A 17,383-nucleotide genomic window follows, 5' to 3' on the forward strand; every position below is an offset into this window, starting at 1 on the left:
TGCCAGATGTCAATCATTGCAGGAGTTCCTCTGGGTTGTGTCCTCGGTCCAGCCAACTATAGCAGATTCAACAATGAACTTCCTTCTTAGAGGCTGGAAGTCCTGCAGGAATTAGCTTACCTCCTGTCTCCCTAAAGTATACTTACCATCTACAAGGGACAAATTGGCAGTACAGCAGAATACTTCCTGTTTGCCTGGATGACAGCTGCACTCACCACATTCCTGAAACTCAATTCTATCCAGGACAAAGCAGCCCGGTTGATTGATGCTTCAATCTGGGAGCTTCAATCAAGATGTTCATAAAGAGAATGAGACAGTTATTTGAAAATAATCAGAGTGTAGGGTTATGGGCAGCAGGCAGGAGAATGGCATTCAGTGAAGCATTGGGTCAAAACGCTTCCTTTTGCGCTGTCACAATTCTGCGAATCTGACTCATGGTCCAAATATTTCCCTATATGGCTCAATATTAAATTTAGTTTTTTCTGTGAAGAAGCTTGTGACATTTTACTACACTCAAGTCACAGTATAAATGCAAGTTGCTGCTAAATAGCTGTGGATAACATCATACATGTCTTGTGTTATGTCTCTGGTCATCTCTATCATACGGTATGGATTATGTATTGTAATTTACAATATTAATCATTTCTGTTGCTGAAAGCATACTTATCGGAATCTATGATCTGGGTATATGTGACCATCATCTCCCTCAGGTAGCTTAAATAATCAACATTTGCTATCTGTTATTGAAAATGAAGTCAGTTCTGGAGTCACACCAGTGTTCCACCATAGCTTTACAAATCCTTACCTACACCATTATTTTCTGAGTAAAAGGGCCATCTGTTTAAGTCTTTATATCACATCTAACTTGAATGCTCTGGATAACTGGAATACCTTTGCACATAATCACATCCAACGTCAGCATTTGGTTTGTTTTACATCCCTTTGCAGTGAACAGGTTGGCAAGTAACATGTTCTCAGGATACTTCTAATACCCAAATGCCAGGCATCTTTCCTTTCTCTATATAGCAAAAATGTCTTTTTTTTCCCCACTTTCAATATTCCCTCCAGGATTTCCTAATGATCCTAGCAGGATGTTTGAGATGCTTCTAAAATCTTCAACGTTCTTTGATTTACTATCACAACTCTCCTCCCAGCCTTAAGTATCCTTGCTCTGCTCCCCATTAACCTTGCACAATAAATGTAAAGAGTTATTTTCATGAAATTTCCATGGCCCATTCAAGTTATTTATTCTCTTCATTGTCATTCTGTTTGCAAGGCTAATCCCAACCCTTACTATGACAACAGAGAGTGGCAGGGAGTCAGCAACAGTGGGGCTAGAGGTGGGAGGAGGGAGTGTTGAGGAGAGATAATCCCAAGTGGAAGGAGAGCTTGAGATGCAAATTGGAGAGTCAAGAGCATGGGATCTGAATGAGATGAAAGAGAAGCTGGTTGTGAGAAGACATTTTCTAATAAATATATGGTCTAATCATCGTATTGGGGTAAAAAAAACCATCCAGGCTGTAACACTATTTGGAAATTTAATTAGTGCTTCATTCATTATTATTCTCAAATGTTGGTGATGATAGTGGAGAAACCTCAAGGGACAATGGCTACTTCCAAACACTGGGTCCTACCAGAAACTGATGTGGATGCTACAGAAAAGGGATGTGCTTCCTTAAGCACTCAGGGGATAGACAATGGGAAACCATCTCACAGAGAAGACTCATATTCCACTGATTTCTCTCTCCAGAGACTTTGCCAGACCTGCTGAGTTTCTCCAGCACTTCCTATGTTTGCTTCAGGTATTCTTTTCCCTGGTCATGTTGTTCTCTGAAGTAGGAAAAAGGAGGTTCTTTTAAGCCACCAAAGAGGAAACTGTAAGAGTAGGAGGCATGGAGAAATGAACAGAGGACCTGCCCTTAAGCAGGAACATAGGGTTTTGGTGCAGGAGTGGACCATTCAGCCCTTTTGATTGACCAAAGTCATGGCTGATCTGGCTGCAGCCTTATCTCTGGTTTCCTGTCTCCACATGTCACCCCACCTTCCTCCATAACCCATGGCTGGCAGATTGCTATTACACACATTGAAAAAGAAAACTAAATGTTATGTTAGAAGTACTCAGCAGGTCAGGCAGCATCAACGAATGCAGAAGCAAAGACATTTCCCAACCTATCCAGTACTTGCAGCATAGAGTCATAGAGCCATAGAGATGTACAGCATGGAAACAGACCCTTCGGCCCAACCAGTCCACGCTGACCAGATATCCCAACCCAGTCTAGTCCCACATGCCAGCACACGGCCAATATCCCTCCAAACCCTTCCTATTCATATCCCCATCCAAATGCCTCTTAAATGTTGCAATTGTACCAGGCTCCACCACATCCTCTGGCAGCTCATTCCATACATGCACCACCCTCTGCATGAAAAAATTGCCCCTTAGATCTCTTTCATATCTTTCCCCTCTCACCCTAAACCTATGCCCTCTAGACCTGGACTCCCCGACCCCAGGGAAAATATTTTGTCTACTTATCCTATCCATGCCCCTCATAATTTTGTAAACCTCTATAAGGTCACCCCTCAGCCTCCGGTGCTACAGGGAAAACAGCCCCAACCTGTTCAGCCTCTCCCTGTAGCTTAGATCCTCCGACCCTGGCAACATCCTTATAAATCTTTTCTGAACCCTTTCAAGTTTCACAACATCTTTCCAATAGGAAGGAGACCAGAATTGCACACAATATTCCAACAGTGGCCTCATCAATGTCCTGTACAGCTGCAACATGACCTCCCAACTCCTGTACTCAATACTCTGACCAATAAAGGAAAGCATACCAAATGCCTTCTTCACTATCCTATCTACCTGCGACTCCACTTTCAAGGAGCTATGAACCTGCACTCCAAGGTCTCTTTGTTCAGCAACATTCCCTAGGATCTTACCATTAAGTACATAAGTCCTGCTAAGATTTGCTTTCCCAAAATGCAGCACCTCACATTTATATGAATTAAACTCCATCTGCCACTTCTCAGCCTATTGGCCCATCTGGTACAGATCCTGTAGTAATCTGAGGTAACCGTCTTCGCTGTCCACTACACCTGCAATTTTGGTGTCATCTGCAAACTTACTAACTGTACCTCTTATGCTTGCATCCAAATCATTTATGTAAATAACATTTTCTGTTTTATTTCAGATTTCAAGCATTTGCCATATTTTGCTTCTATATTCATAGTCCAGTGAAGTACAACAAGGTAAACATTATACAGAATGTAAAGAGATATTCTGAAGTAATGTTCTGGGAACCCAGGTTCATTGTCCCGCCAGCAGCTGGTGAAATTGGACTTCCATAAAAATCTGAAACTAGAAATGGGGAGGAGAAAAGAAACATCTATTTAACTAACATTGTTTAGGGATGTAGAGGTTGGATCATTCAGTATACTCAGGGTTAAGACAAAAATGTTTGTAATCAGCAAGGGAAACAAGGGTTTTGGATAAAGGCAAATAATGAATTTCAGGATGATCACAACTCATTTCATGGTGGAACAGACATTGGGGGTGGCACGGTGGCCCAGTGGTTAGAAATGCTGCCTTACAGTGCCAGGGACCTGGGTTCGATTCCACCCTCAGGGTGACTGTGTGGAGTTTGCACATTCTCCCCGTGTTTATGTGGGTTTCCTCCGTGTGCTCTGGTTTCCTCCTACAATCCAAAGATGTGCAAGTTAGGTGAATTGGCCATGTTAAATTGTTTATAGTGTTAGGTGCATTAGTCAGGGATAAATATGGGGAATGGTCTGGATGGGTTACTCTTCGGAGGGTCAGTTGGACTTGTTGGGCCAAAGTGCCTGTTTCCATACTGTAGGGAATCTAATCAAATAGAATATTGGTGAATGGCCTACTTTGGAGATCTGAAACAAAACTAGAAATTCCTGGTGAAACTCAGCAGGTCTGGCAGCATCTGTGGGAAGAAGGTAGAGTTAATGCTTCATGTCTAATTGCTCTTCATCAGAACTCTTAGCAGTGAGAAGAATGTGGTATTTATGTTGAAGACCAGATTGGGTGGGTAAGAGGGAGGAGATGATAGTGGATATGTGGAAATAGAGCCCAGAAAGAGAGTGAGATATTGAAGGGATAAACAAGGAGATTATGGCTAGCAGACCAGGACAGAAGAAAAGCTGAATAAGCAATAATAAAAGCTAAGAGTAGGAGAGATTGGGTGTGCTATACTGAAAACAACTCACATCATGTGGTAACAGGCACAGAAGCCGGTGAGAATAGGTGACTGTGCTAAAAGCAACCCATGTCATAACAGAACCAGATGTGCAGTGGGTAAAAAACATGAAAGGATGGAATCAGGTTTGAAAGTTATCGAACTCGATGTTGACTCCTTGAGACAGAAAATTAGATGTTGTGCTGAGGTCGGATCACTGCAGCAGACCCGTAACAGAAATGTTGGTTTGGCAAAATGGTGGTGTGTTGAAATGGCAGGCAACTGGAAGCTTGGGGTCTTTTGTGCTGACAGAACGTAGGTGTTCTGCAAAACGATCACTCAGTCTGTGTTTCACCTCTCCAGTGTTGAGGAGACCACATTGTGAGTAGTAAATAAGAGGTAAAGTATGGCTTCATTTGGAAGATGTGTCTGGGCCTTAGATGGTGTGGATGGAGGAAGTAAGTGGACAGTTATTATACCTTCTGTGTTGGAATGGGAAGGTGCTGTAGGAAAATGTTGCAATAATTCACCTATATTCCTAGGCCTGTTATTACATTATGTAGGTTCCTTTCAGTACAGCTCACCCATTCTCTCCTACTCTTAGCTCTTATTATTGCTTATTCAGTTTTTCATCAGATTACAGAGGAGGAAGTGCTGGATGTCTTGAAACTGTTAAAGGTGGATAAATCCCCAGGACCTGATCAGGTGTACCCGAGAACTCTGTGGGAAGCTAGAGAAGTGATTGCTGGGCCTCTTGCTGAGATATTTGCACCATTGATAGTCACAGGTGAGGTGCCGGAAGACTGGAGATTGGCAAACATGGTGCCACTGTTTAAGAAGGGTAGTAAAGACAAGCCAGGGAACTATAGACCAGTGAGCCTGACCTCGGTGGTGGGCAAGTTGTTGGAGGGAATCCTCAGGGACAGGATGTACATGTATTTGGAAAGGCAAGGACTGATTAGGGATAGTCAACATGGCTTTGTGTGTGGGAAATCATGTCTCACAAACTTGATTGAGTTTTTTAAGAAGTAACAAAGAAGATTGATGTGGGCAGAGCAGTAGATGTGATCTATATGGACTTCAGTAAGGCATTCGACAAGGTCCCCCATGAGAGACTGATTAGCAAGGTTAGATCTCATGGAATACAGGGAGAACTAGCCATTAGGATACAGAACTGGCTCAAAGGTAGAAGACAGAGAGTGGTGGTGGAGGGTTGTTTTTCAGACTGGAGGCCTGTGACCAGTGGAGTGCCACAAGGATCGGTGTTGGGTCCTCTACTTTTTGTCATTTACATAAATAATTTGGATGCGAGCATAAGAGGTACAGTTAGTAAGTTTGCAGATGACACCAAAATTGGAGGTGTCGTGGACATCGAAGAGGGTTTTTTTATTTCAAAAATATACTTTATTCATAAAATAATTTGATGGTCTGTACAGTTGGTCATGCCATACATATGCTAACATTTACATACAGAGATCAGAATTTATCATTTTTTTATATACAGGTCTGTACATTTTTCAATCATATGCCCATATATTTAGCTGAAGCGTCAGCAGAGCCCAAATGACTGCATGGGCCCCCTGTTCTTCTTAGGCAGGCAGACGTTACACAGTGGTCTTTCCCCACCGCGCCTTGGCAGCAGCTGCCCCAAGCTACAGCCCGTCCCTCATCACGTAGTCCTGGACCTTGGAATGTGCCAGTTTGCAACACTCAGTCGGGGTCAACTCCTTCAGCTGAAAGATCAACAGATTTCGGACCACCCAGAGAGCGTCTTTCACCGAGTTGATGATCCTCCAGGCACAGTTGATGTTCGTCTCAGTGTGCGTCCTGGGGAACAGGCCATACAGCACGGAGTCCCACATCACGGCGCTGCTCGGGACGAACCGCGACAGACACCACTGCATTCCTCTCCAGACTTCTTCTGCGTAGGCACATTCCAGAAGGAGGTGTGTGACAGTCTTGTTCCCCCCGCAGCCGCTTCGAGGTCAGTGTGCGGTGCGACTGAGAGTCCGGGCGTGCATCAAGGATCTCACAGGCAGATCCCTTCTCACCACCAGCCAAGCCATGTCTTGGTGCTTGTTGGAAAGTTCTGGCGATGAGGCATTCTGCCAAATGGCTTTGACAGTCTGCTCAGGGAACTGCTCGATAGGATCCGCCCTCTCCTTTTCCTGAAGGGTCTCAAGGACACTACGTGCTGACCACTTCCTGATGGACTTGTGGTCAAAGGTGTTTTTCTTCATAAATTTCTCCATGAAGGACAGGTGATACGGAATGTTACCTCAAATTACAACAGGATCTGGACCAGATGGGCCAATGGGCTGACAGGTGGCAGATGGAGTTTAATTCAGATAAATGCGAGGTGCTGCATTTTGGGAAAGCAAATCTTACCAGGACTTATACACTTAATGGTAAGGTCCTAGGGAGTGTTGCTGAACAAAGACACCTCGGAGTGCAGGTTCATAGCTCCTTGAAAGTGGAGTCGCAGGTAGATAGGATAGTGAAGAAGGCGTTTGGTATGCTTTCCTTTATTGGTCAGAGTATTGAGTACAGGAGTTGGGAAGTCATGTATTGGTTAGGCCGCTGTTGGAATATTGCATGCAATTCTGGTCTCCTTCCTATCAGAAAGATAATGTGAAACTTGAAAGAGTTCAGAAAAGATTTACAAGGATGTTGCCAGGGTTGGAGGATCTGAGCTATAGGGGGAAGCTGAATAGGCTGGGGCTGTTTGCCCTGGAGCATCGGAGGCTGAGGGGTGACCTTATAGAGGTTTACAAAATTATGAGGGGCATGGATAGGGTAAATAGGCAAAGTCTTTTCCCTGGGGTTGGGGAGTCCAGAACTAGAGGGCATAGGTTTAGGGTGAGAGGGGAAAGATATAAAAGAGACCTAAGGGGCAATTTTTTCATGCAGAGGGTGGTACGTGTATGGAATGAACTGCCAGAGGATGTGGTGGAGGCTGGTACAATTGCAACATTTAAGAGGCATTTGGATGGGTATATGAATAGGAAGGGTTCGGAGGGATATGGCAAGTGGGAGTAGATTGAGTTGGGATATCTGGTTGGCATGGACATGTTGGACCAAAGGGCCTGTTTCCATGCTGTACATCTCTATGACTGTATGTTATCCCTCAATCCTTGTTTGTCCCTTTTGTGTACCTGTCTCTCTGGGCTCAGTCTCCACTTATTGGTTCACGTCTCTCCCTTATCCGTTTCCCTTCCCCCCTCCCCGACCTGATCTTCAACATAAATATCACTTTATTCCGAGTTGCGATCAGTTCTGATGTACCAGACCTGCTGTGCCCCATCAGGAATTTCTGTTTTTGCTTTTTTTTGTGTGGTCTAAGATATTCTGCTTTGTCCTTTGAACTTGGGAGGAAGGGAGGGTGTGAATAAATGAAAAACAGATAGTCAGCTTGTGTTTTGGACAGGGATAACGCTCGTGAATTAGAACCAAAAACCGGCAACTACAGGCTGATCAAAGAGAGGAATGCAACAAAAACAGAAATCGCTGGAGAAGCTCAGCAGATCTGGCAGCATCTGTGGAGTTAACGTTTCGGGTCGAGTGACTTCTTCAGAACTCAAATGCAACCTTGAAGAGGTCTTTCCGGTCAGGTAAAACCAGCGAATATTCTCCCTGTGAAGAAACTTTACCTCCGCTCTCTGCTTGCTTCAGTTGAGAGATGAGCTGAAAATGTGTTGCTGGAAAAGCGCAGCAGCGTCCAAAGAGCCGGAGAATCGATGTTTCGGGCATGGGCCCTTCTTCAGTTGAGAGATCAGCCAAGACATTTTTAATCACAATCGTGAAAATTGTGTGTTTGCTGCAATGAAACCTCCGGGGGAAGAGAGACAAAACCCGGCACCTTTATATCGAGCTTTTTAGGAGATTGAGGTGGCACGCCGATCTGTGAAGGATTACAGTGTCCATTATCCTGAAGTATGTACCCCCAATCAATGAGGAATTAAAATATTAACTGAGGGCCACTACTGGATCGACACGGTAAAATAAGCGATAGGTATCTGTCGAGGTAAGGCAGCGTTCTTGCAGTATAAACCGCTTCATTTGGGGTTCTTGTGGTACAGTGGTAGTGTTCCTATCGCCAGGCCAGGAGACCCGGGTTCAGGTCCCAATGGTCCAGAGGTGAACCCCTCTGAGCTGGTTAATTAGAAGGAAATGAACTCCGCTGTTGGATTCCGAAAACCGGTTGGTTTATAACCTGGTGTCGTGTGATTTTAAATGTTGTCCCCCGCAGTCCAATACCAACAGTTAAAACCAGTGACGTTTTTTGCAGCCAGTATCAACGGTGACTTAACATTGCTTTTGATCAGTGTCTAAATAGTGGGGAATAATGCAGACAACAGCGACATTGTCTCTCTCCAGCGAACAGATCTTTGCAACCTCCTCTGGCAGACATTTGTCAAAGCATCATTTGGCCGGTTATGTTTACTAATCATTTTTGAGGTGCAGTATTAGTGGACTATTGTTGAAAGAAAACCCTTTGTTAAAATATTTGTTAAAATAATGATTTATAACCTCAATTTTCCCAAGCTATTTTTTTCTTTCGGAAAATTAAAGTTATTCGAGGTCCCTAACTTAGGTGGAGAGTTTCTGTTTTGTCGCGGCAGACGTTAAGCGAGGATACGTTTCTTCTTTCTGTTGTTAAACAACTTGCTCGGGAAATATAAGCAATGAAAGTTCGTCGTTTTATTTTTACACAAAGACCTATGCAGGATGAAGTTTGGAAGTGCAGCATGGTTTGAAAACAGAACAGTTGCATTTCCAAGTGCTGGAGTGGGTGTGTTGTTGTGGATGGGGGTGGGACGGGTGGGGAGTTGAGGTTTGTTGGTCAGTATTTGAGGCTTCCCTGCCTGCCTGCTTGTCTGTCTGTCTGCAGTAATTGCAACTGTCCCTTGGCTGATCCAGCGTGCAGACGCCGAGCGTCACAGAGTGTCAGATAGCCTGGGAGTGAGCAAAGGGAAAGGACGTGTTTGGGAGGCGCGGTGTGTGTGTGTGTGTGTACCCGGCCAAATCTTCGACCTGACACTTCCAGACCCCCTTCTCTTCCTCCAACAGCAACCAGATCTTCAATCTCAAACATTTTACAGCACCCTTCACCCCCTCCAAACCCAATCTCTGCACCACTTCTGACGTCTTGACATATATATAAAAAAAACAGAGCATGTCGAACGCCCTGAGAGTTATCCTGCTGTGCGCCACTTTTACTCTGTTGACAGGACGAGGTAAGATGTATCTATCTATCTATAGAAATGTATTTCCCCCCCCTCCTGTTTTGTCTTGTTGCCTGAACTCGGGTGGATCCTGATGTATCCATCTCAGTGTTACATTGTAACGGTTTGCTTCCTTCTTGACGCAGTGGCCGAGATTGCTTTGATGTCTTTATCTCCCTGTTTTATTACCCTTCCCCCACACCCCCCCCGGCTGCTTCGGAGGTGGCGAATTCCCCTCAGGAAACAAATAAATTCGACGTCGGAGTGAAATACTGGAGTTTGATTGTTTTTGTTTGTTTGGGGGGGAGGGGTGGTGCTGGGTTTGTTTAGAGATTGACAATGGAATTGATAGGTCGCTTCCGCACTGCGCTTGGTTCGAGCCCCACCACGGAATAATTCTCCTTCAGATCCACATTTCGGTTTTTTTTGGAGCCCTTTGCCGCTGTTGGATTTTTTTTGGGGGGGGGGGGCGGGGGGACGCCAGCTTTTCAGTCCTTCTTGGGGGTGGGGAGAGGAATAAACTGCATCACATCCCGCGGGGGGAGGCAAAGTCACGGCAGAGAATTTTCTTTCCAGGACAAATCCTATTTCCCCCCCCCCCCCGTTATCTCTGTCAGTGCTTGTAAATGGTTTCCTGAATTCGCACTTTTAAAATAAAATAAAAACAATTCTTTCGGTAAATGGCAGGGTGTGCTTGGCCTACATCACATTGAATTGGGCTCAATTCGCCCACAGCTCACTGCGGTTTCCAACATAGTCTCAAGAGCAATTCATGGTAACGCCTGAATCAGTTCCTGTTTGTCCTCCACAGAAGGGGCTTCATGCTACTTCAACTAATTTTTTTTATCCTTACTGATATCACGCACCAACAGTTTCAAGCACAGCTTCTTTCCCTGCTGTTGTCAGACTGCTGAATGGGCTGAAAATGTGTTGCTGGTTAAAGCACAGCAGGTTAGGCAGCATCCAAGGAACAGGAAATTCGATGTTTCGGGCCAGAGCTCTCCTGATGAAGGGCTCTGGCCCGAAACATCGAATTTCCTGTTCCTTGGATGCTGCCTGACCTGCTGTGCTTTAACCAGCAACACATTTCCAGCTCTGATCTCCAGCATCTGCAGACCTCACTTTTTACTTGAAGACTGCTGAATGGACCTCTCTCACTTCAAATAATGTTGATGTGGGGAGATGCTGGTGTTGGACAAGGTCAGAAGAGGGTCCAATCAGTTTATTTGAAATCATTCAGCCAAAGCTTGTCATTTCATATAAATGGACTGTAACCTGATGTAACCTCTGACCTGTTGATTTTGCTTTGTGCATCTCTCCTGCACAGCCATTACCTTGTATGCCTCTCTTTTGTTTAAGCACCCTAGGATCTGTATGCCCTTGTTTGCTATGATCTACCCGTGCTGCTTGCACAACAAAGCTTTTCACTGTACTTAGGTACATGGGACTACTATAAATCCAATCAAATCTGAAGATTAGATTTAAAAGTCTCCATTTATAAAACACTGAAAATTATGCTTCTCAAAGTACAGTTGGTAACTCACTAAAGCAATTATTCGGATCCTGGGCGCAAACTTTATATTTAAAAAGGCTGGCTGACATTCCTGTGTAATACTGAGGCAGTGTAGCGCAGTCAGAGGTGCAGTCTTTCAGATGTGATGTGAAATGAATGTCTTTCGGTTGGAATTAAAAATTCAGTGGCTGCATTTCCAAGAGCCAAGATCCTGACCAATGTTGATCCCCTAAACAACATCAGGAAAACAGATCACCTAATCGTCCTCATGTTACTGTTTATCATTAATTTGCTGTTTTGCTTTCGACATTATAGTGGTGATGATGGAAGTATTTCATTGGCTAAAAAGTGTTTTGGGATATACAGTACTGCAGATGTGAAAATTGTCATAGGAAAGCAAGTCATATTTAGGGTGGTAGCATATTTACCATCAAGAGAGGAAGCTCAGAGGAAGAGTGGGATGCCTGCCCACAGATCCCTAAAAGCAGCAGTTGAGCTTAAAAGGGTGGTTAAGAAGGGACCTGGGACACTTGCCTTTATCAGTTGTGGCTGAAATTATAAGAACAGGGAGGTTCTGTTGGAGCTGTACAGAATGCTGGTTAGACCACAGCTGAACTACTGTTTGCAGTCCTGGTCACTGCACTGCAGGCAGGATGTGATTTTAGCTATGAAGAGAGGCTAGACAGGTTTTCTTTCGAGTAGAGAAGTCTGAGAGGGGACCTGATTGAATATAAGGTTATCGAGTCGCATGGAGAGGATGGGTACAAAGCAGCTGTACCCCCGGTGATCAGTAACGAGGGGGGAATAATTATAAGGTAAAGAGGTTTAGTGGGGTTTTGGGGCAAATTTAATTTTCACACCCAAATGGTTGTGGGAATCTGGAATGCACTGCCTTGGAGGATGGTAGTGGGAGGAAACCTCGCAGCCTTTAAAAAGTACATTGTGAGTTTTTGAAATGTCACAACATTCAAAGTTATGGGCTAAATGCTAGAAAGTGGGACTAGCATAGTAGGTTGGTTCAGACCCAATGGGCCAAAGGTTCTCTTCTATGCTGTGTGACTGAGACAGCTTGTGCACAAGTCAAATGTCCTTGAATGAATATTTGAACTTCTTGAAATAAACATGGTTTAATTAGTGCTGAGGTGACACAAGGTCAAGCGCTGTCTTTGATTGTACCGGTCAAAAAGACTGCTTTGACAATGAAAATGAGGAGCACTTTGAGTAACATGCTCATTCAAATAGGCAGAAGCAACTGTGTAGTAATTAAAACAAAGTACATCCAATACAGAAGAAGGATCGTGAGTACTAATTGTGTTCCAGTATCACAGCGTAAAAATAAGGTGTCGCTCATTTAAGAGAGAGATGAGAGAAACATTTTCAGGGTGTTGCAAGTCTTTGGAATTCCTTCCTTCAAAAGGTAGTGGATGCAGTGTGCTTTAAATATTTTGAAGACAGAGGTAGATAAATCCTACTACCTAGTGAAGGAGCAGTGCTCTGAAAGCAAGTGCTTCCAAATAAACCTTGTTGGACTATAACCTAGTGTTGTGTGATTTTTAACTTTGTACACCCCAGTCCAATACCTGCACCTCCAAATCAGATAAATTCTTGATTACCAATTAAGGTTAAAGTCAGATCAACCATGATCTATTGAATGGTAGATCAAGCTTGAAGGGCTGAGTGGCCAACTCTTGTTCCTTGTTTCTATTCTGAAAAAAATGTTATAATTATGATGTATTTATATGGACGGATCTCTAGTCAGGGAGACTTACCTGTTTTATTATCAAAAGTAATTTAATATTTTACATTATCTTGGAAGACAACATTGTGTAAGTGTTTAGGGTATAAAGATGAATAAATAAGATGTTGAACATTTGTTCATAATGAATTAAATATTCTGTTGTTTTATAAAGAATGTACAACTGAGCAATGCTATTGTGAAAATTATTCCACGTAGCAGTGAATCATAAATTCATAAAGGATTTAAGTCTAATATTCTCTTCCACTGACCCGGATTCTCTTGAAGGAATCCCCAGGCTGTTTATTCAAGATATGAGTAAAGCTTGCCAGATGAATTTTAAGCTATGGGTAAGAAATCTGTTTGCATGAAAAAAATACATTTCACAGACACATCATGTGCTTGAGAGCCTCCCACAATGAAGATAGTTCTCCCACAACATAAATTATCATGCACAACATGTTCTGGCTAATGTTACCAGCATTTTGCCCCCACGCTTTGTATCAGTTGAGCACTGATGTGTTATCTGGCATTTGATCTTGAGCAGTCTCATCTGGGCTATGCAAACAATGGCAGTAAGCACTTTTGGACCCCTTTTTAAAATTATTTTTAAACAAAAAAGAAGAAGATAAAGCTGGAGGAAGTTTTGCTTTCTGAGTCTAGGATTCTGCTAAAGCCCTATTTAACTTTCATGTTCAAAATTACTATTGCTAGCAGAATATAATCTAATATTAGTACAGTTCCAGGGATTAAATGGTCCTCACTATTCATGCAATTTGTATATTCACCTGGATAAAGAACAATTATTATTCAATTATGGCATATGATGGACTTGTTGAACAAGCATTGCATTTTCACTGGAATGGACCCAAGTGATGTCTTCATGTTCTTTGCAACTGCTGGTCAAAATACTTTCTGGATAAAGCTGTTATTACAATTTTGTGGTATGCTATTTCATTTTAAATGCGGGGCAAAGAATGCTTTGAGTCACAAATATGAATGTAGAATCAATGAAGTTGTATTATGATGTACCTTTTAATTTAGTTGTAATTTTACAAAGTTACATTGAAATGACATCTGTACTAAAAATATATTTGTACACATTGATTGGTATAACACCAACATTCACATTTTGGTTGGTTCATTTTATCATGCTTCTTGTACACATTAAAAATGGCAATACTTTAGGCACACTATGGAATATATAATACCTCAAACATGCATACTTTGATCATGTTGGAGATATTACAGTGGTGTCATAGAGTCATAGGGATGTACAGAACAGAATCTGGATCATTGGTGCTGGAAGAGCACAGCAGTTCAGGCAGCATCCAAAGTGCAGCGAAATCGATGTTTCGGGCAAAAGCCCTTCATCAGGAATGAAGGCAGTACGGTCCAACTCGTCCATGCTGACCAGATATCCTAACCTAATCTAGTCCCATTTGCCAGCACTTGGCCCATATCCCTCTAAACCCTTCTTATTCATGTACCCATCCAGATGCCTTTTAAAATGCTGTAATTGTACTTTTGGCAGCTAAATCCATACACACTCCAGCCTCTGTGTGAAAAAGTTGCCCCTTAGGTTCCTTTTATATCTTTCCCCTCTCATCCTGAACCTAAGCCCTCTAGTTCTGGACTCCCCCACCCTAGGGAAAGGACCTTGTCTATTCATCCTATCAATGACCCTCATGATTTTATAAACCTCTATAAGGTCACTCCTCAGCCTCTGATGCTCCAGGGAAAACAGCCCCAGTCTATTCTGCCTCTCCCTATAGCTTAAATCCTCCAACACTGGCAATAATCTTGCAAATCTTTTCTGAACACTTTCAAGTTTCACAACATCCTTCCAATAGGAAGGAGACCAGAATTACATGCAATATTCCAAAAGTGGTCTCACCAATGTCCTGTACAGCCGCAACATGACCTCCCAACTCCTATACTTAATGTTCCCTTGCAGCAAAGGATATAGGTGAAAGATTTGGTAGATGTGGACAAGATTATGATGTGGAGGAGGTTCTTGATGGAGGGCTTATGCCTGAAACATTGATTTTCCTGCTCCTCAGATGCTTCTTGACCTGCTATTTTTTCCAGCACCACACTCTCGACTCCAAGGTTATGACATGTTAGATAAAGTTAAAAATCACATAACACCAGGTTATGGTCAGACATGTTTATTTGGAAGCACTAGCTTTCAGAGCGCTGCACCTTCATTGGGCAGCTTTCGAAAGCTAGTGCTTCCAAATAAACCTGTTGGACTATAACCTGGTATTATGTGATTTTTAACTTTGTCTGCCCCAGTTCAATGCCGGCTCCTCCACCTCATGTTTACATAAGACAGACGAAGAAAAGCTGTTGCGGTTGTCGATGGTACAAGTGCAGGTGATGCAGGTACAAGATTTTGGGCAAGAGATAGGAGAGATGTTCAAAAGAACTTTTCTTTCTACATGGCAAGGGAATGAATTTTGTTGTCTGTGAGAATCACGAATAATCTCCTTCTGAGCTATAATCACAGTGAATATTATATATATATATATATATACACACACACACACACATCTGTGTGTGTACAGTAACTGAGAGAACTTGATAAACAAAAACATTTCAAGGGGAAGAGCTGGGGATGAGATTGATGTCGATAACTTCAGTGTCGTCACTCGTGGCTCAGGGATGATTGGGCAACATATCTTCAGCATTTATAAGGCCAAATTAACATATAAAACCTAGTGGAGACAAAATACTGGCAGCACGTGTGGCTCTTTGGGATTCAAATGGATTTGAACTAATTTATGTTGACTGGATTATGGAAAATAATACAGAAGCAGTTTATTTTCTATAATCAACAAAGTCAACACAAATTAATTCCAATCAATTCAAATTCCAAAGATCCACATGTGTGCATGAAGATTTCTGTGTTTGCTATAGAAGTCAAATGTGCAATATGTGCTTTCGAACTCGAAGGAACTTGAGCTGATCAGGCCTGAGCCAGCTCCCAGAATAAATTGTGGAGAGAATTGAGTGAAGAGATGTCTGGGGTATACAGCCATCCTATAAATTTGATCTTGACTTTTTTTTTAGGCATCGCTACAGTGGCACTGATGAGGAATTGTTATAGTCCCCACCTCCTTTCTGCCTGACCTAGGTATCCATGGTAACTGATACATGATGCTAGAGAAAGCCCATTGTTGCTTTAGTCCTTCAACAGTGAACTATAAACATTGCTGGGGCTGGTTAGATTTGTGTGACATTTCAGGACTTTAAATGGCTATGTTAACCTTTAAAACAAACAGTGTGTCCTGAGAAAATCAAGGCACAGAAAAGGATTTTGATTTTTCTGCTGGCATGGGATACCTATTTATTTATTTATTCCCATTCAGCTACAAAGTGGTTGAAACACTGAAATGGGAAGCAATGGATTTGCATAGTGTATTCTTATGCATTGTATCATTTGGAGAAGGAGGCAGGAATTATATTGAGTCGTTTTTGTCATATTAATACTTTTTTTATTTCAAAATATACTTTATTCATAAAATAATTTGATGGTCTGCACAGTTGGTCATGCCATACATATGTAAACATTTACATACAGAGATCAGAATTTATCACTTGTATATACAGATCTGTACATTTATCAGTCATATGTCCATATATTTAGCTGAGGCGTCAGCAGAGCCCAAATGACTGCATGGGCCCCCTGTTCTTCTTAGGCAGGCAGATGTTACACGGTGGTCTTTCCCCACCGCGCCTTGGCAGTAGCTGCCCCAAGCTTCAGCGAGTCCCTCAACATGTAGTCCAGGACCTTGGAATGTGGCAGTCTGCAACACTCAGTCGGGGTCAACTCCTTCAGCTGGAAGATCAACAGGTTTTGGACCGCCCAGAGAGCGTCCTTCACTGAGTTGATGATCCTCCAGGCACAGTTGATGTTCGTCTCGGTGTGCGTCCCGGGGAACAGGCCATAGAGCACGGAGTCCCGCGTCATGGCGCTGCTTGGGACGAACCTTGACAAACACCACTGCATTCCTCTCTAGACTTTTTCTGCGTAGGCACATTCCAGCGTGCGGTGTGGCTGAGAGTCCGGGCGTGCATAAATGATCTCACAGGCAGAGCCCTTCTCACCACCAGCCAAGCCATGTCTTGGTGCTTGTTGGAAAGTTCTGGCGATGAGGCATTCTGCCAAATGGCTTTGACAGTCTGCTCAGGGAACCGCTCGATAGGATCCGCCCTCTCCTTTTCCCGAAGGGTCATAAGGACACTACATGCTGACCACTTCCTGATGGACCTCTGGATGTTCTGTGTTAGGCTAGACAGAAACCTATGTGGGTCAGTGACTGCGATGATTAACCAACAAATACATTCATTTCACATTGTGTGACCATGAAGATAAAAAGGCAAAATAGTTCGATATTGGCTTTCATTCATTTAGCAATTTGTGTTTCTATCAGTAATACAGTGAATATTTCTTTTTTGTGATTCAGTCTGAGCAAATGGTTTTTTAAAAAGAATTATGCTGATGACCAAGGCTAGATGGTGAGTTACAAAGGGGGATCAGGCCATTCAGAATTCAGACCCAGGTCTGTGATCTACACAGCATCTCAGAGACCAGTCAGTCCATTGTATACACACTGGCTTTCCAATCAGCATTATCACTTAGTGCCATTTGCCTCCCTTTTCCCAAGACGCTTTTAATATTATTTCAATTGAAATAATCATTCAT

At 43.0% G+C, this 17,383-nt stretch overlaps 1 protein-coding gene across 1 annotated transcript in view; it reads left to right on the forward strand.

The window, feature by feature from the left end:
- The first annotated feature begins 9,165 nt into the window (after positions 1-9,165).
- LOC132820293 (CD99 antigen-like protein 2) overlaps positions 9,166-17,383 on the forward strand; it is a 145,618-nt gene continuing 137,400 nt past the window's right edge. The window contains exon 1 of the mRNA XM_060832317.1: positions 9,166-9,436. Within this exon, the coding sequence (XP_060688300.1) occupies positions 9,376-9,436 (61 nt within the window). The 5' untranslated portion in view covers positions 9,166-9,375. The remainder of the gene's footprint in view (positions 9,437-17,383) is intronic.

Source organism: Hemiscyllium ocellatum, chromosome 11 (assembly GCF_020745735.1).
Source record: "Hemiscyllium ocellatum isolate sHemOce1 chromosome 11, sHemOce1.pat.X.cur, whole genome shotgun sequence".
NCBI lineage: Eukaryota > Metazoa > Chordata > Chondrichthyes > Orectolobiformes > Hemiscylliidae > Hemiscyllium > Hemiscyllium ocellatum.